The 23389-nt window shown below is 49.9% G+C and overlaps 1 protein-coding gene across 11 annotated transcripts in view; it reads right to left on the bottom strand.

Annotated features, from left to right (window-relative positions):
- dock3 (dedicator of cytokinesis 3) overlaps nucleotides 1-23389 on the bottom strand; it is a 332206-nt gene that overhangs the window by 109145 nt on the left and 199672 nt on the right. For all 11 annotated transcript variants that reach the window (XM_064305961.1, XM_064305962.1, XM_064305963.1 and 8 more), the window contains 3 exons: nucleotides 21429-21577; nucleotides 11679-11763; nucleotides 304-345 (listed from right to left, as the gene is read on the bottom strand). In XM_064305961.1, coding sequence (XP_064162031.1) covers nucleotides 304-345; nucleotides 11679-11763; nucleotides 21429-21577 — 276 coding nt within the window. The remainder of the gene's footprint in view (nucleotides 1-303; nucleotides 346-11678; nucleotides 11764-21428; nucleotides 21578-23389) is intronic.

Here is a 23389-nt window from a genome sequence, read left to right as displayed (position 1 = left end):
AACTAGGAATACTGTCTGCTTATGCTTCTGTGATCCCTACAGAATGTGCCAGGAAATAGCCGGAAAGTATCCACCAATCAGTGCCCACCAATCAATGCTGGTGCTTCTAATGTATGTGGTTCGCTAATGTATGTGTGAGACTACTTTTCATGGTAGACAGATGAAAATATGGGTAGAGATGGAAAGATAAGTGCACAGACAGGCTCCACAAACTGGTGGAAAAGTAGACAGATCGCCATGACGACCTCAGAGAGGCGTGTAGGTGAGGGTATAGGGCGGGGCTGGGGGCGGGGCAACACGTACCTGAGCCGTGCTCTGCTGGACGCTGTGTCTGCTGGAGAGGTGCTGTAACAGAACAGAGACACAAGGGTGGAGTTAGACTGGGCTAGCACAGGAGAGAGAGACACAGGGCTGGAGTTAGACTGGGCCAGCGCAGGAGAGAGAGACACCAGGCTGGAGTTAGACTGGGCCAGCGCAGGAGAGAGAGACACAGGGCTGGAGTCAGACTGGGCCAGCGCAGGAGAGAGAGACACAGGCTGGAGTCAGACTGGGCCAGCGCAGGAGAGAGAGACACCAGGCTGGAGTTAGACTGGGCCAGCGCGAAGAAAGAGACACAGGGCTGCAGTTAACTGGGCCAGCGCAGGAAGAGAGACACAGGGCTGGAGTTAGACTGGGCCAGCGCAGGAGAGAGAGACACAGGGCTGGAGTTAGACTGGGCCAGCGCAGGAGAGAGAGACACAGGGCTGGAGTTAGACTGGGCCAGCGCAGGAGAGAGAGACACAGGGCTGGAGTTAGACTGGGCCAGCGCAGGAGAGAGAGACACCAGGCTGGAGTTAGACTGGGCCAGCGCAGGAGAGAGAGACACAGGGCTGCAGTTAGACTGGGCCAGCGCAGGAGAGAGAGACACAGGGCTGGAGTTAGACTGGGCCAGCGCAGGAGAGAGAGACACAGGGCTGGAGTTAGACTGGGCCAGTGCAGGAGAGAGAGACACAGGGCTGGAGTTAGACTGGGCCAGCGCAGGAGAGAGAGACACAGGGCTGGAGTTAGACTGGGCCAGCGCAGGAGAGAGAGACACCAGGCTGGAGTTAGACTGGGCCAGCGCAGGAGAGAGAGACACAGGGCTGGATTAGACTGGGCCAGCGCAGGAGAGAGAGACACAGGGCTGGAGTTAGACTGGGCCAGCGCAGGAGAGAGAGACACCAGGCTGGAGTTAGACTGGGCCAGCGCAGAAGAGAGAGACACAGGGCTGCAGTTAGACTGGGCCACGCCAGGAGAGAGAGACACAGGCTGGAGTTAGACTGGGCCAGCGCAGGAGAGAGAGACACCAGGCTGGAGTTAGACTGGGCCAGCGCAGGAGAGAGAGACACAGGGCTGCAGTTAGACTGGGCCAGCGCAGGAGAGAGACAAGGGCTGTAGTTAGACTGGGCGGGCGCAGGAGAGGACACCAGGCTGGAGTTACTGGGCAGCGCAGAGAAGAGACACAGGGCTGGAGTTAGACTGGGCAGCGCAGGAGAGAGAGACACAGGGCTGCAGTTAGACTGGGCCAGCGCAGGAGAGAGAGACACCAGGCTGGAGTTAGACTGGGCCAGCGCAGGAGAGAGAGACACAGGGCTGCAGTTAGACTGGGCCAGCGCAGGAGAGAGAGACACAGGGCTGGAGTTAGACTGGGCCAGCGCAGGAGAGAGAGACACCAGGCTGGAGTTAGACTGGGCCAGCGCAGGAGAGAGAGACACCAGGCTGGAGTTAGACTGGGCCAGCGCAGGAGAGAGAGACACAGGGCTGGAGTTAGACTGGGCCAGCGCAGGAAAGAGACACAGGCTGGAGTTAGACTGGGCCAGTGCAGGAGAGAGAGACACAGGCTGGAGTTAGACTGGGCCAGCGCAGGAGAGAGAGACACAGGGCTGGAGTTAGACTGGGCCAGCGCAGGAGAGAGAGACACAGGCTGGAGTTAGACTGGGCCAGCACAGGAGAGAGAGACACAGGCTGGAGTTAGACTGGGCCAGCGCAGGAGAGAGACACCAGGCTGGAGTTAGACTGGGCCAGCGCAGGAGAGAGAGACACAGGGCTGGAGTTAGACTGGGCCAGCGCAGGAGAGAGAGACACAGGGCTGGAGTTAGACTGGGCCAGCGCAGCAGAGACACCAGGCTGGAGTTAGACTGGGCCAGCGCAGGAGAGAGAGACACAGGGCTGGAGTTAGACTGGGCCAGCGCAGGAGAGAGAGACACCAGGCTGGAGTTAGACTGGGCCAGCGCAGGAGAGAGAGACACAGGGCTGGAGTTAGACTGGGCCAGCGCAGGAGAGAGAGACACAGGGCTGGAGTTAGACTGGGCCAGCGCAGGAGAGAGAGACACAGGGCTGGAGTTAGACTGGGCCAGCGCAGGAGAGAGAGACACCAGGCTGGAGTTAGACTGGGCCAGCGCAGGAGAGAGAGACACCAGGCTGGAGTTAGACTGGGCCAGCGCAGAGAGAGGAGACACAGGGCTGAGTTAGACTGGGCCAGCGCAGGAGAGAGAGACACCAGGCTGGAGTTAGACTGGGCCAGCGCAGGAGAGAGAGACACAGGCTGGAGTTAGACTGGGCCAGCGCAGGAGAGAGAACCAGGGCTGGAGTTAGACTGGGCCACGCAGGAGAGAGAGACACAGGGCTGAGTAGACTGGGCCAGCGCAGGAGAGAGAGACACCAGCTGGAGTTAAACTGGGCCAGCGCAGGAGAGAGACACAGGGCTGGAGTTAGACTGGGCCAGCGCAGGAGAGAGAGACACCAGGCTGGAGTTAGACTGGGCCAGCGCAGGAGAGAGACACCAGGCTGGAGTTAGACTGGGCCAGCGCAGGAGAGAGAGACACAGGCTGGAGTTAGACTGGGCCAGCGCAGGAGAGAGAGACACAGGGCTGGAGTAGACTGGGCCAGCGCAGGAGAGAGAGACACCAGGCTGGAGTTAGACTGGGCCAGCGCAGGAAAGAGAGACACCAGGCTGGAGTTAGACTGGGCCAGCGCAGGAGAGACACCAGGCTGGAGTTAGACTGGGCCAGCGCAGGAGAGAGAGACACCAGGCTGGAGTTAGACTGGGCCAGCGCAGGAGAGACACCAGGCTGGAGTTAGACTGGGCCAGCGCAGGAGAGAGAGACACGAGGGTGGAGTTAGACTGGGCCAGCGCAGGAGAGAGAGACACCAGGCTGGAGTTAGACTGGGCCAGCGCAGGAGAGAGAGACACAGGGCTGGAGTTAGACTGGGCCAGCGCAGGAGAGAGAGACACAGGGCTGGAGTTAGACTGGGCCAGCGCAGGAGAGAGAGACACAGGGCTGGAGTTAGACTGGGCTAGCGCCTCATCAGACAGCAGAGACCCGGGCAGCGTGTGACTGGAGGCTCTGTTCGGCGCTGGTACTCAGGTTCGCTGTCAGTTCCGTCCAAATGAAACACAGAAAGCGTGACCTGGGGGCGGAAGCGCCGACGGACGCTGTCAGGACACCAAGCGCTTACACAGACGGTGGAGAGACAGCGCTAAGCAGCGGGCTGGAGAGAGCAGCTGTAACGGCAAGCCTGGCGGAGAGCACCACAGCGTCTAACGCAACACCCCGACTCTTTCCCAAACTGACCCGGGGCCTTCGCTAACCGCAGAGAGATTTAAACAGGAGGAGGGATTAGCGCTGCACTGGACTGCAGAGCTGGGCCAAACCCTGTGATAAGAGCTCGCTGCACTTCAGGGCCAGGCTTTCCTGAAGGTACATCAGACCTCAAAAAGTAACCCGCATTTGAGCTATTTAGGCCATCCTGAGGCTTTTCTTCAGGAATCTGTACTGAGATTTCTTCGTGTTAGTGTTATGGTGTGGTGGTAAAGTGCAGTACTAGTGTTAAGGTGTGGTGTTAATGGTAAGGTGTGGTGTGGTGGTAAGGTGTGGTATAAGTGTTAAGGTGTGGTGTTGGTGGTAAGGTGTGGTGTTGTAGGTAAGGTGCGGTGTTAGTGTTATGGTGTGATGTTGGTGGTAAGGTGCAGTGTTAGTGTTAAGGTGCGGTGTTGATGTTAAGGTGTGATGTTGATGTTAAGGTGCAGTGTTAGTGTTATGGTGTGGTGTTGTTAGGTGTGTGTTATGTAGTGTGTTGTTGTAGTGCGTGTTATGGTAAGGTGTGTGTGTGGTAAGGTGTGGTATTAGTGTTAAGGTGTGATGTTGGTGGTAAGGTGCAGTGTTAGTGTTAAGGTGCGGTTGTTTGTGTTAAGGTAGTGCGGTGTTAGTGTTAATGTGGTGTTGTGTGTAGGTGTGGTGTTGTGTGTGTTGGTTAAGTGGTGTTATGTAAGGTGTGGTGTTGGTGGTAAGGTGTGGTGTTAATGGTAAGGTGTGGTGTCGTAGGTAAGGTGCGGTGTTGATGTTAAGGTGCAGTGTTAGTGTTAAGGCACGGTGTTGAGTGAAAGCCCTCCACCCGCAGTCCCTCCCCCGGAACCCCTTACTGTTTCCTACGTCAGGCGTCAGGCGAGGCGGAGCATGCAGATGTGGGGAGAAGCAGCTGCGCAGAGCCGCGCCGGAGAGACATCTCGCTCTGCGGGGGTTAAGCTTCTCAGCGTGGGGCTAAACGAGCCTCCTGAACTTAAAAGACTCCGCTGAGTAACTGCAGCGAGCAGCTCGTCCAATGGAGTCATCTCAACAAAACATACACACGTAATACGGTGTCAAACACCAAGGCCCGTTACAGCCGGGAAAACAATTAGGATCAAAGCTGGGGTTTTATGAATAAGTAAACGCCCTGATACAGTGAACATGCTGCAGGGGAGGTGGGGCTATTAGTGATACAGAAAAAACATGAACAGAATAACATGTATATTATAAATAGGTTATGTTCTGAGGGTTCTGCTTTCATAGGGAATAATAATTGACAGAAAACATGACGACTACACACGACGCCATCACACGCACAGCTCAGCTCCCTACAGATGACTTCCGCTCTCTGTCTTTATCGTTAGGAGGGGTAACGCTCTCCCCCGAGCCCCCTTCCCAGCCAGTCCGGGATGCTCTGTGGCAAGACGGGGTGCTTGTCTGTGGGTGCACGGGGCCCGGGAACGGGTCGGCCCCACCAGAAAGGTCTGTGACATCAGCCGCGGCCCGGGGACGATCCCACAAAGTCGAAATCTCGTCCTCCTTTTTTTTTTGGAAAGCGCCCTGGGCTTGGACGCGTCTCAACGGGAGAAGGAAGATGGAAGAGATTCAGACGCTAGCAGATGGCACCCAAAGTGTTCCTGGCAGTTAGGGGGCCTTCGGAAGCCAGGAACGGAGCGATAAAGCGAGGGGGAGAGGGAGGGAAAGTGAGAGAGAGAGCTAAAGAGGAATTATGGGGATTCAGGGTGTTGGGCGTCGGAAGATTACCGCAGTGTTCTGGATGAGGCTGGAGGGCTTTGCGACAAACTCCTTAAATACAGCCTTATCCGGTGTTAAAGTTAGCTCAAACAAGGTCTCTCCCACAGCGACAGCTTGCGCTCCTTTCTGTCTCTCATGAAGAGGCCTTGGATAAGTTCCTGGTGCTGCTGTAACACACTGTACCAGTGACACTGAGGAAGGTCACATCATGCTGGTGTAACACACTGTACCAGTGACACTGAGGAAGGTCACATCATGCTGCTGTAACACACTGTACCGGTGACACTGAGGAAGGTCACATCATGCTGGTGTAACACACTGTAACGGTGACATTGAGGAAGGTCACATCATGCTGGTGTAACACACTGTACCATAGACATTGAGGAAGGTCACATCATGCTGCTGTAACACACTGTACCGGTGACACTGAGGAAGGTCACATCATGCTGGTGTAACACACTGTAACGGTGACATTGAGGAAGGTCACATCATGCTGGTGTAACACACTGTACCAGTGACACTGAGGAAGGTCACATCAGTGCATGAATACAGAGGGAAAAATAAGGCCACAGCATCCAAAGTCACCCGCCATTCCAGAAGCGTTTTGGTTGATAAGGCGAGTGTGTGATATTTCAGCTGCACCGCAACGCCTGCAAGAACGCGATAGGTTCCCCCTCAACCGCCCACGTTTGTCGATAGGCACAATTTCTCTCTCCCTCTATTTCTCTCCCTCTATCTGTCACTCGCTCTCGCACTCACTCTCACACTATCAGTGGGAGGAAGACAGGCTGAAGGATGTTTCTGGGCCAGTCACCAGGTGAAGCAGCGGAAAGGTGGAAGTAGAAGTCGGTTTTTTTGTGTTGTGGGATGAGGAAGCTGCCATGCTGTTCCTGCTGAGGCTTTTTTGGGCTGAAAGGTGCTGTGCGTTCACCAGGCCCGCGAGAACGCTGAGGTGGGGAGGCGCTCCATCTCATTTTCCTCACACCTTCCGCCTCTTCCCGCCAAAAATCTGCTCTGGCCGGACACCCCTGCGAAGCCGTGTCCGCTTTCATCGATGGAGTAACAGTCCTCTGGGCAGCACCCAAATCTCTTCTGTCGCTGTCTCTGCGCTGGCTGTCTGAAGCCTAAAGGACTGTCCAGTGAAGCAGACGGGGTGGGGGGGGAGGGAGCAGCAAGCAGCTGAGCAGCAAGATTTTCTTTGTTCAGGAAAATGAACAACATGCTAATTTGTAACAGAATGCATAATCAATGCCTGTTTGTCCATAAGTACCCACTCATTATTTTAAAAACCCCATTGATCTGGGGCCAGCGCTGCATCTGTTTATATAATTTTCAAGATTCAGAGATTCTTACCCATTTTCAAAAACGGTTACCTGATCTAATAGAGGAGTGTGTTGGAAATTACCTTAATTTCCCCCGGTCGGCGAGAAGAGTCCAACGGACTTGCACACAATATTCAGTTCAGATATATTTATTCGGCCGAATAGGAGAATCCACACAGCGCCACAACACGTCTGTATGAAAGCTCCCAGAACAGGTGAAAGTAGGTGAAAGGCGGGTTCTGGAATTTTCCCAAAACCTGTCTCAAACTGTTTTGCAGCTCGTCTCTGATTGGTTAAAAACATTGGATTTCTGAGATACAGTCTTGTTTAGACGTTCTGACTTCTTCAAGGATATCATGTCACAGTGACTAAAAACAATGGAGAAATACAGAGACAGTTTTCTGGGGAAAATAGGAACACACACACAGGAGGGGCTATGCATTCCCAATAATTTTTAAGACAGAAAATAAATTTAAATTATTTCTTAAGGTTATATAAAAAAAGTAAATATGTGAAGAGTAATTTCTCATTTTTCCCTTACAGGAGGAACACCTAAAAATCCCGACGGTTATTCAGGGTGCGGTCATGACCCTGTGCCCCATGAGTGAGCCGGGTTCGCTCACTGGTGCCAGTGAGCAGGCTGTATGCTAACGCACCGAGCCTGTGGGCTCGTGGCTGGGGGTGCAGTGTGGGAAGGCTGTAAGGCATGCGTGTATATATAGCACCATTCGTGCCTCACGTTAGCATGCAGTGGGAAGGGATTCAGTAATCAGACAATGATTATCAACATGGTACAGCATCAGGCTGAAACACACATCCCCATCTCAAAATGGAGCACCCTTAAGAGGGAAAATGTAGGTTATTCCTGCAAAAACACGCATCCATGCACGTGCACACACACACGCATACACACACACACACACATTCACACACACAAGCACACGCATGCACATGCACATACACACACACACACATGGGCACACGCACGCACACACATGCGTACACACACACACACGGACACACGCACGCACACACATGCGCACACACACACACACGGACACACGCAGGCACACACATGCCTTTATATAGCCTTCCTTCCTCTGCATTAGCCACACTTTGGCTTTAGTTTGCAGGCAAATGATTTCTGATGATACCAGTTAAGGATGTTGTGCTTCAGGCTCTGGAGTAAATGCCTTGGGCTGCTCCCGCAGACGCCCGTGCTAATGCGCCGCGGGGATGGAAGAGCAGAGACCCGCGCGCTGGAGCCTTTGATCAGCGCGGTCTCGCTGTCCTTCTCTCCACCGCTCTCCATCAGGCCCTGCATTAGCCGCAGCACTACAGCCTCGCTGTCCTTCTCTCCACCGCTCTCCAACAGGCCCTGCATTAGCCGCAGAGCTACAGTCTCGCTGTCCTTCTCTCCACCGCTCTCCATCAGGCCCTGCATTAGCCGCAACTCTACGGTCTCGCTGTCCTTCTCTCCACCGTTCTCCATCAGGCCCCGCATTAGCCGCAGCGCTACAGTCTCGCTGTCCTTCTCTCCACCGCTCTCCATCAGGCCCTGCATTAGCCGCCACTGCTGCTCTCTCCACATCAAGCGTCCGCATCGAGCCGCAGCGCAATTCGCACGGCTCTCCCACCGCTTCCTCAATGGCGGCAGCACTTCGCAACGGCTCTAACAGTTTCCTGACCTTTTCCACTCGCTCCAACGCAGGCCCGCATCAGCCCGAAGCCTACGTCTCGCTGTCCTTCTCTCCACCGCTCTCCATCAGGCCCTGCATTAGCCGCAGCGCTAGTCTCGCTGTCCTTCTCTCCACCGCTCTCCACCAGGCCCTGCATTAGCCGCAGCGCTACAGTCTCGCTGTCCTTCTCTCCACCGCTCTCCATCAGGCCCTGCATTAGCCGCAGCGCTAGTCTCGCTGTCCTTCTCTCCACCGCTCTCCATCAGGCCCTGCATTAGCCGCAGCGCTACAGTCTCGCTGTCCTTCTCTCCACCGCTCTCCATCAGGCCCTGCATTAGCCGCAGCGCTACAGTCTCGCTGTCCTTCTCTCCACCGCTCTCCGTCAGGCCCTGCATTAGCCGCAGCGCTAGTCTCGCTGTCCTTCTCTCCACCGCTCTCCATCAGGCCCTGCATTAGCCGCAGCGCTACAGTCTCGCTGTCCTTCTCTCCACCGCTCTCCATCAGGCCCTGCATTAGCCGCCATGCTACAGTCTCGCTGTCCTTCTCTCCATCATGCCCTGCATTAGCCGCCATGCTACGTCTCCACAATAACAATTTGCATCTGGGAATCGATGGCGTCAGTCCCAATTCAGCACGGGCTCTCACCGTCCACTTTCCTCTAATGAGGGGGGCAGCACTTCGCAAACTGGCGTTCTAAATCAGTTTTTTACCCGTTAAAACTGTTATTTCTGCTCAGCTGCAAACGCAGGTCCAGCCAGCATCAGGACCCTGAAACGCGCGAATGCATCGCAGCAGAGGGCTCGTACCTCCCCATCTGCTCGCCTCACAGATCACAAAATTTCAAGTGCTGTCAAAAGTCAAATGTGAACTGCGTCCGGCTGTCCGAAAGCTGAGGTGAAATTATCTCTGCGAGCAACTCTGGATATAAATAAAAATATAAAGCCTCACGTTGACCATAGAGGAGTATTTTTTATTTGGCAATCAGTTGAACAATGTCAGATCTAGGCACTGTGTTAAGCAGGTTAAGAAGCCAACCTGTGTTACGCAGGTTAAGAAGCCAACCTGTGTTACGCAGGTTAAGAAGCCAACAGGATGCCGGGAAATGTGGCAAAGCAATGTTATGGTTGAGTGAGAGGTAGGACAAGGGGGCACAGGTGGAAATTAGCTAAGAGTTGCTACTGCACGTAGCGGTCTGCCAGGTCATGTGGTAAAGGCAGAAACCCCAGGAGTGCCTAAGCCCAGGCCTTATACAGTGCTGCGTGCTCTCGGCTAACGGTGAGCACTGATGGGCAGAACGGCCTGTTCTCCTCATTATGCAGTCTTGAGTTGTTTTTCTTACAGCAGCTGCGGTACCTCGTTTGACTTCAGTCCCTGAGTGAGACTTCAAACGCTTTATCCGTGCTTTGTTATTGCCTTATCGCCGTTGCTGCATTCCAGAGACACCTGTGAGGCCAGGTAGGCCCAGCCACTGGGAGGTTCAATATCGGGCCAGGAAATGGCGGTCGGACCAGAGGTGTTAGTAAGACAACGGCCAGCCCCTCCAGACACAGGCAAAATTAATAAAATCCAGAGAGGTTCAAATATTCAGCATTAATGCACATTTCAATGAGAATGCACTTGGGCAAAGGCCCCTACGTCTGATTATTGGACTTAAGTCTGGGTGACGAATTAGGCTTCTTTGTGTTTTTTGGTTGAGGGTTGAACTTGTGAATATTTCTGTGGAGAAAATAATACAGCTACTACAGTATATGACCTAAAGTATCGGGACACCCCTTGGTCTGGGGCTGTTTTCCATGGTTTGGGTAAGGCCCCTTAGTTCCAGTGAAGGCAAATCTTAATACAGTGACATTCTAGATGATTCTGTGCTTCCAACTTTGTGGCAACAGTTTGGGGAAGGCGCTTTCCTGTGTCAGCATGACAATGCCCCCAGGCACACAGCAAAATAAGTTTGGAAGAACTTGACTGGCCGGCACATAGCAGCACAGGGTGGGCAAACTCCGTATTGATCCCCATAATTTAGGATGGGATGTTGGATGTCAGGTGTCCACATACTTTTGGCCACGTAGTGTATATTACACACATACACACCTGATTTCTAGCAGAAGTCGTGGAATAGCCTAAGGTCCCTATAGAATGAGCCCATGGGGACACCCTGTGTTTTACTGTAGAAGCGGCTGATGAAACTGCTTACAGCTGTACAAAGGGCCTTCCTGGGAATATCTCAGACCCAATGATATATTTTTCAGCGAGAAAACAGCCTTTTAGCTCAAGAGCACTGGCGCACACCGTCGCTAGGCAACAGCAGAGCATGGTTAGAAATCCTTAAAGTTACGGTCATTGTTTCCTGTGTTTGTGCTGCCAGATCTCAGCATGACCATATATAGACTTCCTTCCGGCACTTCCTTTAGCCTCTCTCTCTCTCTCTCTCTCTCTCTGTCTCTCTCTCTCTCTCTCCTTTTATCCTGACTCTGAGTTGTGTTCCCTCGTTCTCTTTGCCTTCATCTACCTCTCTCTCTCTCTCTCTTCACTGTCGTTCTCAAAAGCAATCAGTAAGATATAACCACATTTCAATGCTTTCTGCTTAAACAGCTCTAAGCCAATCCAATGGACTAATGGCTGCCACATTAGTTTAGCAGTACCAGTCAATCACACATGCAGTAGTACGTAAGCCAACCAAAAACACTCAAACAATGACCTGCGTGGGAGTCTGTGTCTTAATTGTAGAGCTTTGCACAAAGAATGGGTCTCCCAGCCACAGCCACCTCCAGGGTGACTCATGTCTAAAATGATCTCCAATGCCCAACAGACACACCTGCATCTAAATACACGCGCGCATACACACTGGTAAGCACACGCTGCCACAGACTGTAAACTGTACAGCTGAAAGTCACAGGGTTATAAGAGCAGTGTTACTAATGAACACACGTGGACGTACGCGCGCGCGCAGACACACGCACGGTAATGAACACACACATACACACACGTGGACGCACGCGCGGGCGCACACACGCACGGTAATGAACACACACATACACACGCGCGCTAATAAACACACATGTGGACGCACGCGCGGGCGCACACACACGCGCGCTAATAAACATACACGTGGACGCACGCGCACGCACGCACACACACACACGCGCACACACAGATGCTCACACATACACACAGACACAGATGCACACACACGAAAACACAGACGCACACAAAGATGCACACACACCTACGCATAATCACACACACACAGACACACAAATACACAGAATAGTCAAATGCAGGCACACACAGACCCTGATGAAGTACAGACCCCATATTTTGACCCCTGGGTCACCTACCATTTTGTAGAGGTCAGAGACGCTGATTTGATCTGCATCCACCATCTCAAACTCTTTTCTGGGGACAAGATCCAGGCCTAGGTGCCTTTGGGAGAGAGATGGGGGGGGGGGGTAGAGATGAAGGGAGGAGGGAGGAAAGAGAGTGGGAGAGAAAGAAGGGGGGGAGAGAGAAAACACATTTAGATCCAAGCGTGATGAGATTAAAATATCTTGTATGGTTTCAGCCAAGTGACATGCGCTCATAACCTTTTATTGTGTCCACCTGCTGTGTGCTCGCCATTGGATCAGGTCAAACAGCTCGAGACCAGCAGCCTGCCCATCAAACCTTTTGAGACTTACCTCAGCAGCACCCTGCCAATCAAACCTTCTGAGACTTTTGAAGCCTCAGCAATTCTAATGGGCCATCCTGCTATTCCAACGACATTGACATACTGGAGAAACCAGCAAATGGAAATCAAATATCACAGAAATCACTATAATGTTATTAAAATACACAATAGACCAGCACAATGCTATTTATTTACTGCAGAGACCAGTGCTACACCATTCAACAAATATTACAGACCAGAGCTGTTACTCAAATACTACAGACCAGAGCTGTTACTCAAATACTACAGACCAGAGCTGTTACTCAAATACCACAGACCAGAGCTATGTTACTCAAATACTACAGACCAGAGCTGTTACTCAAATACAACAGACCAGAGCTGTTACTCAAATACTACAGACCAGAGATATGTTACTCAAATACTACAGACCAGAGCTGTTACTCAAATACTACAGACCAGAGCTATGTTACTCAAATACTACAGACCAGAGCTGTTACTCAAATACTACAGACCAGAGCTGTTACTCAAATACTACAGACCAGAGCTGTTACTCAAATACTACAGACCAGAGCTGTTACTGAAATACTACAGACCAGAGCTATGTTACTCAAATATTACAGACCAGAGCTGTTAATCAAATACTACAGACCAGAGCTGTTACTCAAATACTACAGACCAGAGCTATGTTACTCAAATACAACAGACCAGAGCGGTTACTCAAATATTACAGACCAGAGCTATGTTACTGAAATATTACAGACCACAGCTGTTACTCAAATACAACAGACCAGAGCTATGTTACTCAAATACTACAGACCAGAGCTGTTACTCAAATACAACAGACCAGAGCTGTTACTCAAATATTACAGATCAGAGCTGGTATTCAAATACTACAGACCAGAGCTGTTACTCAAATACTACAGACCAGAGCTGTTACTCAAATACTACAGACCAGAGCTGTTACTCAAATACTACAGACCAGAGCTGTTACTGAAATACTACAGATCAGAGCTGTTACTGAAATACTTCAGACCAGAGCTGTTACTCAAATACAACAGACCAGAGCTATGTTACTCAAATACTACAGACCAGAGCTGTTACTCAAATACTACAGACCAGAGCTATGTTACTCAAATACTACAGACCAGAGCTGTTACTCAAATACTACAGACCAGAGCTATGTTACTCAAATACTACAGACCAGAGCTGTTACTCAAATACTACAGACCAGAGCTATGTTACTCAAATACTACAGACCAGAGCTGTTACTCAAATACTACAGACCAGAGCTATGTTACTCAAATACCACAGACCAGAGCGGTTACTGAAATATTACAGACCAGAGCTATGTTACTGAAATATTACAGACCACAGCTGTTACTCAAATACTACAGACCAGAGCTGTTACTGAAATACTACAGACCAGAGCTGTTACTCAAATACAACAGACCAGAGCTGTTACTGAAATACTACAGACCAGAGCTGTTACTCAAATACAACAAACCAGAGCTGTTACTCAAATACTACAGACCAGAGCTATGTTACTGAAATATTACAGACCAGAGCTATGTTACTCAAATACTACAGACCAGAGCAATGTTACTCAAATACTACAGACCAGAGCTGTTACTCAAATACTACAGACCAGAGCTATGTTACTCAAATACAACAAACCAGAGCTGTTACTCAAATACTACAGACCAGAGCTATGTTACTGAAATATTACAGACCAGAGCTATGTTACTCAAATACTACAGACCAGAGCTATGTTACTCAAATACTACAGACCAGAGCTGTTACTCAAATACAACAGACCAGAGCTGTTACTCAAATACTACAGAGGATATAGATGGTCAGGGGTCTTTTTCAAACGCAGATCTAGTTGGACAGAAAACTCTGTGTGAATGTGCAGCTGTTGAGTGTTGTCCCCAGGGGAGCAGGTGTCTGCAGTTAAAGGTTCCCGCAGCTATGCGTGGTCTCATCTGTCATATTACGCCATAAACAATTTAAGGCTTGATCCCGTCCTTGCCAGCAGCTGACACAAAGAGCTGGAGCCGCAGAATCAAAGCTGCCATTAAGCAACAGGCATTATCCTTCTCAGGCCTGAAGCCCCCACGGATACAGACATTATCCTTCTCAGGCCTGAAGCCCCCACGGATACAGACGCATAAGTCAGTGGGAAGCTGTTCACAAATGCCAGTGAATGACTGACTGAACAACAGGCATGCATTCGGGGGATATTTAACAGGTGTACCATGCAAGGGGGACAGACTTTGCAGAAGGCACAGGTACAATGGACAATTAATTCAAGTGATTCCCACAGCCCAATGAGTTTCATCATAGGTAAGCAGAAAAGTACCATTCAAAACCACACCACAATCTTACCAAGGACAATTAGCTGGCCCTTAAAAAAACCCAGAGCCAGCAATCCCATAGTGCATGGCTCTATTGTGTACGTCAGACCTGGGTCAAATACGTATGTGTTTAGGATTCAAATACTCCTCTATGCTTTACTGATCTTGTCTGGTGTATTTGGAACCAATTAAATGTTACACCAGGCAAGATCAACAGAGCACAGAAAAGTATTTGAATCCAAAACAAATACGTATTTCACCCAGGTCTGGTGTTCATAAACAAAGGCCATTTTTAAACATAATTTTTTTTTTTTGATAAATCAATCGAAAGATACAGTTAATTGCCCATTCTCTACATTTACTATTCATGCTTTTTTCCAGAGGAGGTTCCCTTTAACCGTTCAGGGATCGTGTGCAAAAACACTCTGGACTAACAGAAAACACAACATTTCAGCGTAGCCTTTCTCAAGGGAACGTGTTGGGTAATCGCCCCCCGTCCCTTGGAAAAGGCTTTCTTGAACTGGTGCCAGAACATCGAGGATACAACGTGCTTAGTCCTGGCTTAGCTCAGGTCAGGTGTTCCGTGAACAGAGCAGTTTAAATGTGTCATGCGAACCAACAGCCATCGAAAAAAGAAAAAGCGGAATGAGACCTTTCGTGGAGTAATTACAGGGATCATCGCGGTAACTGGGACAGCGCTGGCAAATTTATGCAGCGATCAGAAGTGCTGGTGGGAAAATGAATCATCTCTAATCCAACAAGGCCTGCTGCATCAGTTTATTCAAACTCCCAGAGAAAGGATGAAACGCTTTAATCGACACCCAAAGGCGCTACGGCAGAAACATGCTTTAGCTCTGCTCTGGGACGTCGTCATTAATACACGTTAAGATGAAAAACATGTAGTTAAGCAAGCCCAGCATTCTGTTTCCATTCTGTGATGAGGCTTATGACACAGGGCTTACGGAGAAGAGTGTGTGTGTGTGTGTGTGTGTGTGTGTGTGTGCGTGCGTGTGTGCGTGTGTGTGTGCATACGTGCGCGTAATGTCTCGCGTATAGTGCTATGAATTAGCCAGATTGTAATGACGGGCACTAACTGAACTGGGAAGCTAATGATAAACTGAAATCATCATATGAAATCAGTGCATAAAAACCAGAGCCTCTTTGAGGCAATGCACCCTGTACACCTGCACTTTTAACACAAACTGTTTTTATGACACGGAGCGGCCAAACACTGTGTGAATAACCCGTACTGTGGATCTACTGTACATATAAACAGACGATGCCTTCTTATAATACGAGTAGATATTATGCGTGATCCTGTCACTGGTGGGAGGTTTGCTGATGGTGCAGATGCAGGCCGTTCTGTCTCTGACGCGTCTGATGAATAAAGTTTTGGCATTATCATCAGACGCATTTGGGCCGCATGTGAGCCCCACTGTGTTAATGCCTGGGCAATGTGAGGCTCTGATCTCAGCCATAGCTACAATGGAGCGTAACTGCTTTCATAATTTTGTTTTTTATCAATTATCCTTGTGAGCTTTTGTTATTTACTGTACTTATTTATTATTACAACGGTTATTACTGTATTTCATTTTATTCTTTTTAAAGCATTCCTTCAGTATATCCTTTTAAATAATTTTTTTACTCGTTTTATTTTTGTTGTTAAAATCGTGTTTTGTAATCTCTGCGCCATGGTGAATGAGGGCTCTTTCCCTTCCCAGTGTGTTTTCTGAGAATTAAATTGCCGTGCGCGGGTGTGACACCCCTGGGAGGGGGATGCGGCAGTTTCGTGTGCGTACCGTCGGGTGCCGCATGGAGAGAGAGAGAGAGAGAGAGAGAGAGAGAGAGAGAGAGAGAGAGAGAGAGAGAGAGAGAGAGAGAGAGAGAGAGAGAGAGCGCACACCAACACAAAATTTAATAAACAAACACCTTCACCCTTCCCACTCACGGGTTCCAGGCGACGGTAAACTAAAACAACAAGCTAAAATAACGAAGACGAAAGTAAAACCCAGCGACAGCGTTCAGCTCGCTGCGGGTCTCAGCCGGCCGACTTTTCAGCCGGGCAGTTTCTTTCTGTCTTTTCGTTCGCCGACAAACAAAACTTAAAAACTCTGTGGAGAGAAACACCTCTGAGCACCTGCGCTGATTGGTTAACGCAGCCCAGGCGCGTGTGCTCTCTCCACCAGCCGGTGCAGCCGAGACCAATCCGCCTCTCTGGCGGACCGACTGCGACATAAATAATTATTAAGAAGTTTCATCCATTTACTCCAGCTTATTTTACTGTTTCCCTTACCTTACTGATATTAAAAATGACAAGGCTTCTTAGCCAAAATTTATTAGCATATAATTATTTGGCAATATTTACTACAATATGTATTTAATGATAGAGAGAGAGAGAAGGAGAATGTCATAGGTAGAATGTCCAGGAGTCAGAAAATAAAAGTCCTGCCATGTGTTTCTTCCACCCATGAACTCAGCCAGATGATTTCATTAGGTCTACCTCCTGGCTGAAGAATTGTGCAAATTGGAAGGACTTTCTGAACCTGGATTTTCCACCTCTGATTGTTGCTTTAGACTAACCAGATGTACCGTGCACTCTTAATATTCTGTTCCGTCTGTAGTACTGAAGCTGAAATGATACAATTTGACAGATCGTATGATTGTTTGTGTTGAGGCACGACCAGACTCAATACAGATATCTCTTCATAAACACTGTACTATAGCACTGCAGACCCCTGTTTTAGCCAGATCCCTCACTACGCAAATGGAACGGATGGAAAGAGCACGGGTGCTGAACATCTGGTTACTATACAGTATCTGTGCTTAGTTTCTAAATGCAAAACCAGCCCCAGAGCCGACAGGCGTCTTTTTAGCGGTAGGATGCTTCAACAGTTTCATTTTCTACAACACCTCTCACCGGTGCTGTCGTTGAGAATTTTACTCAGACATCTGTTTACCTCAGAAAGAAAAAAAACTAAAAACCTACCATCCTAAGGGGAAACACAGGGGTCACCGTCCGGTCAAGGGAGCTTTTGCCAAAGTGCACTTATACTGACTGAACAGTGAAAAACCAAAACAAATACAGGCGTTATCCGTGGATACACAAACACACTCAGGGTCACGTCTGAGTCATTAGCAGGTCATCAAGAGTGTTAACGTTTTTTAGCACTTCACCTGAAAGCTGTTTCATTTTCACACCCCGTTTTAAAGAATGATCCCTGGGGTCACAGACCTGTTGTTTGTCAGAGTAGATGTGTAGACTGGTCTCACCCCTGCAGGTAAAAACCTACGAACTCTCTGCTCTAATAGTGCTGACGGGGATCCGCCAGTGTGCAGCAGGTGTAGATCTGTGCTTGGGAACCCATCTCCGGGGGGTCTCCTTAGGGGACGGCTCTGGTGCACCAGCTCTTCAATCTCATCAGCCCGCCTGACCCCTCCAGCTGACCCCTCCGGCTGACCCCCTGGCTGACCCCCTAGCTGACCCCTGGCTGACCCCTGGCTGACCGCCTGGCTGATCCCCTGGCTGACCCCCTAGCTGACCCCTGGCTGCCCACGGAAGCACCCAATCCATATTCCAAACTCTATGGAATATGTAGTGTTGCGTTTAGAAGGTGGTTTGGGATATGTAGTGTTGTGTATGGAAGGTGGTATGGGATATGTAGTCTTACGTATGTAAGGTGGTATGGGATATGTAGTGTTACATATGGAAGGTGGTATGGGATATGTAGTGTTACATATGAAAGGTGCTATGGGATATGTAGTGTTACATATGAAAGGTGGTTTGGGATATGTAGTGTTACATATAGAAGGTGGTATGGGATATGTAGTGTTACGTATCGATGGTGGTGTGGGATATGTAGTGTTACATATAGAAGGTGGTATGGGATATGTACTGTTACATTTAAAAGGTGGTATGGGATATGTAGTGTTGTGTTTAGAAGGTGGTATGGAATAGGTAGTGTTACGTATGGAAGGTGGTATGGAATATGTAGTGTCACGTATGGAAGATGGTATGGGATATGTAGTGTTACGTTTAGAAGGTGGTATGGGATATGTAGTGTTATATATGGAAGGTGTTAATGGTGATTGTGAATTTCAGACAGATTTCAATCTGACAGTGAGTTTGAATTTGCCAAATTCATTCCCACAGTACTGTCCAGCTTTCCGAGTGGAAATCGCAATCTATCTGGAGCACTTTTAACTTAAGCAGAAGACCCAGCTGGGAAGTATCACATGGGTTTAAATATCTGACACCTTTCCACAGGAACAGCTCCTTGTAGGCACATTCCTGAAGCACACGCCACGCAGTGATGCGCTCTTCCTGATGCAGCGAACAGCTTCGGGATGCTTCACATTATAACGTGACGAACAAATAACCAATAATGAAATAATACAGCATGGATGACATCACACACTCCACTGCACCACCAGCAAGGCCATCAGCCCCCTCCCACATGTTTAAGGTGGTCCCCCCAGCGGGGGTCGCTGGGACGCGTCCCGCACGCAGACGGGGGGAGGGCTGCCTGAATGTGGACAGCACACCCCAGCCTCCTCAAATCCGGCCCAGTCGGGCCAATCAGCCGGCGGGGAGGAGAGATCGGAATCTTCCCCCTCTCGGGAACCCGTCCAGAAACGAAACGAGAGAGGCCAATTTCCACCCTGCTCCCCCTGTGGGAGATGCAGATGTCCGGCGAGGGGGGGGGGGAGGTAATTACCCTGAGAATGTCCCGAGCAGCAATTACGTCCCTGACCTGGAGGGTGGGGTGGGGGGGCAGGGCAGGAGGGCGGGGCAGGAGATCGCGACGCCCATAAATTCTCCCGAAGCAGGGCCACGGCCCGGAGAGTTAGGCCAATAACTCTCGCCGATAAACAGGCGCGCTTACCGCCACCCGCCATCCGCCATCGGCCCGCGATCGGCCCGCGATCGGCCCACTGGTGCGGCTCCTACGGCAGGGACTGACAGGACGTGGACTCGCCCGTGGGAACGGGGTCAGGAATTCCACTTCCTGCATTATCGCAGTGTGGGCGGCCAATCAGGGCGCAGGAGATCCAAAAGACCTTTTGAGAATGAATCACTCGCGGAATCGTGAGCGAAGAGTAAAATGCTTAAAAGAGCCACTTGAGAAATGGTCAGAGACGATGCTGGCGATTACGAAACAAAATTCTAAAATGAAAGTCTGTGTTTGTGACGGACCTGTCGGAAAAGAACTTCAGGTAGTTCACTGATTGTGATCTAGGAGAGTTAACTGTCCAGCATTCATTTGTTAATGCTCAGTGTTATGCTTTAAAACTGCTGGATTCATTCTGGAGGCAGTACAAACGCACACAGTCAAAGTGTGTTTTTGATGCTGTTGGGATTGCATATGAGAGACTTTCTGATAAAGATACAGCCCAGTCAAACGAAACACGTGCATTTTGAATTATGTCAGGTGAGCATGTTGATTTTTCTTTACTTTTCATTAGTAAGAGGTAAGGCCTGTTGTGTATTTTTGGTGATATTCCAAGACTCACTTTTCATGGTACATATCCTAAAATAAATAAATTTGTTTTTGACCACGTTATCCTAGAATAGATTATTAATTAATTAATCCTATACACATCACATATTTAAGGCTACTCATTACTTGCACTGTTCAGAAGCTGAACTAGTCGACTGTATTTTTTAGCGATTTCTCCTGTAAAAGGTTCACGCAGAGTATCTTCAAACCTATTTCACGAGCAGAAAGAATCTAATGTTTAAAAGCTGTATTTGAGTCTTAAGTGGGTCACAGGCTGTCGAATTCATTAGTTTATACACTGCTTATGAGAGATGAAAGAGTGGTGAAATTAACTCCTGACACTGGTAAAATACCCTGGAGTTATTCAGGCGGTGTAGTAGACTTGGGGTAAATGTTAACAGATGGTTACAGATGATATGGGAAAATGCAGCTTTCTACTTCTCTCTCTGACAGTGTAAGAGCTGCATTCTCTAGTTTCTATGTCTGAAGTGGACAATGTTTAAAAAAAGCCAAGTGCTACTCAGTAGCAGACTAAAGAACTGAGATCAAACAGATTGACTAAGAATACAGCAGCCATGACGTCAGGAGCATAGAGACTGTACAATAACAACTGTGCTACCAGGAGCTCAGGAACAGCCTTTATATAGCAGCAAACTTTGGGAAAGTGACGGACTGAGAACACTGTGTGTGTGTCTGTGTGTGTGTGTGGGTGTGTGTGTGTGTGTGCGAGTGTGTGTGGAAGTGTGTGTGTGGTGTGTGTGTGTGTGTGTGTGTGTGTGACCCTCAGAGATAAGTACGCAGCTGACAGCCCTGGACATTGGAGCCTGGGGGTCCCCTGTGTGTGTTAGGCACCCTGCTTGGATGAGGGTGTCCTGGAGCCTGAGGGTGCAGGGCTGGCGCCCTCTTAAGTGTCCCCCCCATCCCAAGTCCCCTAGCAACCATGAAGATGGGAGACATCCCCCCCCGCCATCCCAAGTCCCCCAGCGACCCCAGAGATGGGAGACACTGCGAGTAAACACTCCTTTAACCCCAATGACACACCCAGGAAAAGATACACTCTGTTTAAACACATCACAGTCAAACAAACACACCTTTAACCCCAATGACACACCCAGGAAAAGATACACTCTGTTTAAACACATCACAGTCAAACAAACACACCTTTAACCCCAATGACACACCCAGGAAAAGATACACTCTGTTTAAACACAGGGAGGGAGGCAGAGAGGGAAGGAGGGAGGGGGGGAGGGAGGGAGCGGTGTGGCGGGTGGGAGGGAGGGAAGGAGGGAGGGAGGGAGGGGCACGGCGGACGGGAGGGGAGGGCGGTTGGCGGGAGGGAGAGAGGGAGGGAGGGGCACGGTGGACGGGAGGGGTGGGCGGTTGGGGAGAGGGAGGGAGGGGCACGGCGGACGGGAGGGGAGGGCGGTTGGCGGGAGGGGTGGGCGGTTGGCGGACGGGAGGGGAGGGCGGTTGGGGGGAGGGAGAGAGGGAGAGGGGGAGGGGCACGGCGGACGGGAGACGGGAGGGAGGGCGGTTGGCGGGAGGGGTGGGCGGTTGGCGGTAACTCACTCGTTGCCCCAGTCCAGGCGCACGGTGACGTGCCTCTTCACCTCGCGGACCTGGTCCTGGGTCAGGTGACCCGACAGCATCTGGCGCCGCAGGTCGATCAGCTCGTTCATCACGTGGCGGAGCTTGTAGAACAGGTCCACTTTGTGCTTCTGCGCGGCGGGAGAGAGGAGCACACAGGCACGGCCGTCAGGAGAGCATTCTGGGAAGGGTCGAGCAGACCCTACGCCATCCTGTCAGATGAGCGTACGTGTGGATACGGGGAGCTGATGCATGCTGGGAAGGGTCGAGCAGACCCTACGCCATCCTGTCAGAGGAGTGTACATGTGGATACGGGGAGCTGATGCATTCTGGGATGGGTCGAGTGGACCCTACTCTGTTTCGTTAGAGGAGTGTACGTGTGGAGGTGGAGAGCTGGTGCTTCATGCTGTCTGAGCAGCATACTCACTAAGCAGAGCACTGAGAATGAAGATGGATTCATCTGCTACCAAGCCACACATCAGGGTAGAAGAACCACCACCAGCTGCTTAATGACAAACCCCAGCTTTTTGCTACATGGCTAAATCCTCAGGATGACGCACCCACACACTCATGCACGGCGAGAGCGGGCATCGCTGATTCCTCGGGCACTCACTTGGCCAAACAGAAGGCATGTTCGAGATCCACTGGAATCACGGCTTGGCAGGCAACACTCCAGCCACTTAGGAAAGCTGTCAAACGGATGTTATAAAACTGCAGATGCCTCTAGTTTGGGCTCATAGTAAGTAATGAAGGATTTGTGGAATTCATAAGGAATCCCAGTAAACCCGATGCAAAGCCAGGAATAGCAACATATGGAAGCATCAGCAGTTTCAAAATCTGAAAGATTATCTGGGTCCGGTTTGTGTGTTCATGGGAAATTATATGCAATCAGAACAAAACATTTCATTAAGCAATCCCATATTTTTGGCAGCAAAATGATCCAAAATATCACTTTCCGGATTTTACTGATTGACATCTGAAGATTTTTCATGAAGCCATGAGGACAGGTGGATTGTCACTCCAATACCATCTGCAGTCTGGACTATGCAGTTACTGGTGTGCACAATGAAAGGAACAAAAGGCTTTTAGCCTGAATCTCACACTGAAAATGAATGACATTTAAGCTACCTTTTCCATCAACACATAGTAGTATGCCATTTATACCTCCGGGTCTTTGCCCTTATGTTCTATCACTTGTTGCGGTAACATGTTAGTCAACTAAAATGTGCGACGTACAAACGATGGAAATGTTTTTTTGCGTAGGCGTCCATTGCTGATTAGCAGTTTTAAAAGAACATTTTGGTCCTCAGAAGTTTGGCGTGTCTAAATGCGAACAAAGGATTTGCTTCCAATTCTCCGTAATAAGTATGGCAATAATTATATTGAAAGAATGACAGTATCTTGGAATAAGAGATGAATGAAGGCTATGTGGGGGAAGTGACATGTCATTTATTATGACAAGCTAAGTGGGAAAATCGACCAGTCGTGCACTAGCAACCCAGACTCTGAGCGCCCTTTTGAGCGGCTCCTGGGGACTCTGATGGGATTCCACAGGCCTGGCCAATGATCATGTGGCCTAAGGTCCAGAGATATGAAGCCATGCTAACCAATCACAACGGAGCGACACAGGGATGCATTCGCTTCACACGACTGAAAAGAACAGAAGCATCACACAGAAGAAGTGCGTTTGCATGGCAACCCATTTACATTGGGTCTTTATGTATGAGCTCACTTTTCACCGGTGAACCTTGTACAAGATCTTAGGGAAAGGATCAGCTGGTCCAATGTAGCACTCTGGCTCACAGCGGATAAGGCTGGGACATAGACCAGGGAAAGCTGATCCTGGATCAGCCGGTTTAATGTAGCCCTCTGGCTCACAGTGGATAAGGCTGGGACACGGACCAGGGAAAGCTGATCCTGGATCAGCCGGTCTAATGTTGGCT

The sequence above is a fragment of the Anguilla rostrata genome, chromosome 13 (genome assembly GCF_018555375.3).
Source record: "Anguilla rostrata isolate EN2019 chromosome 13, ASM1855537v3, whole genome shotgun sequence".
Classification (NCBI taxonomy): domain Eukaryota; kingdom Metazoa; phylum Chordata; class Actinopteri; order Anguilliformes; family Anguillidae; genus Anguilla; species Anguilla rostrata.
This window is presented reverse-complemented; position numbering and strand designations above follow the sequence as displayed.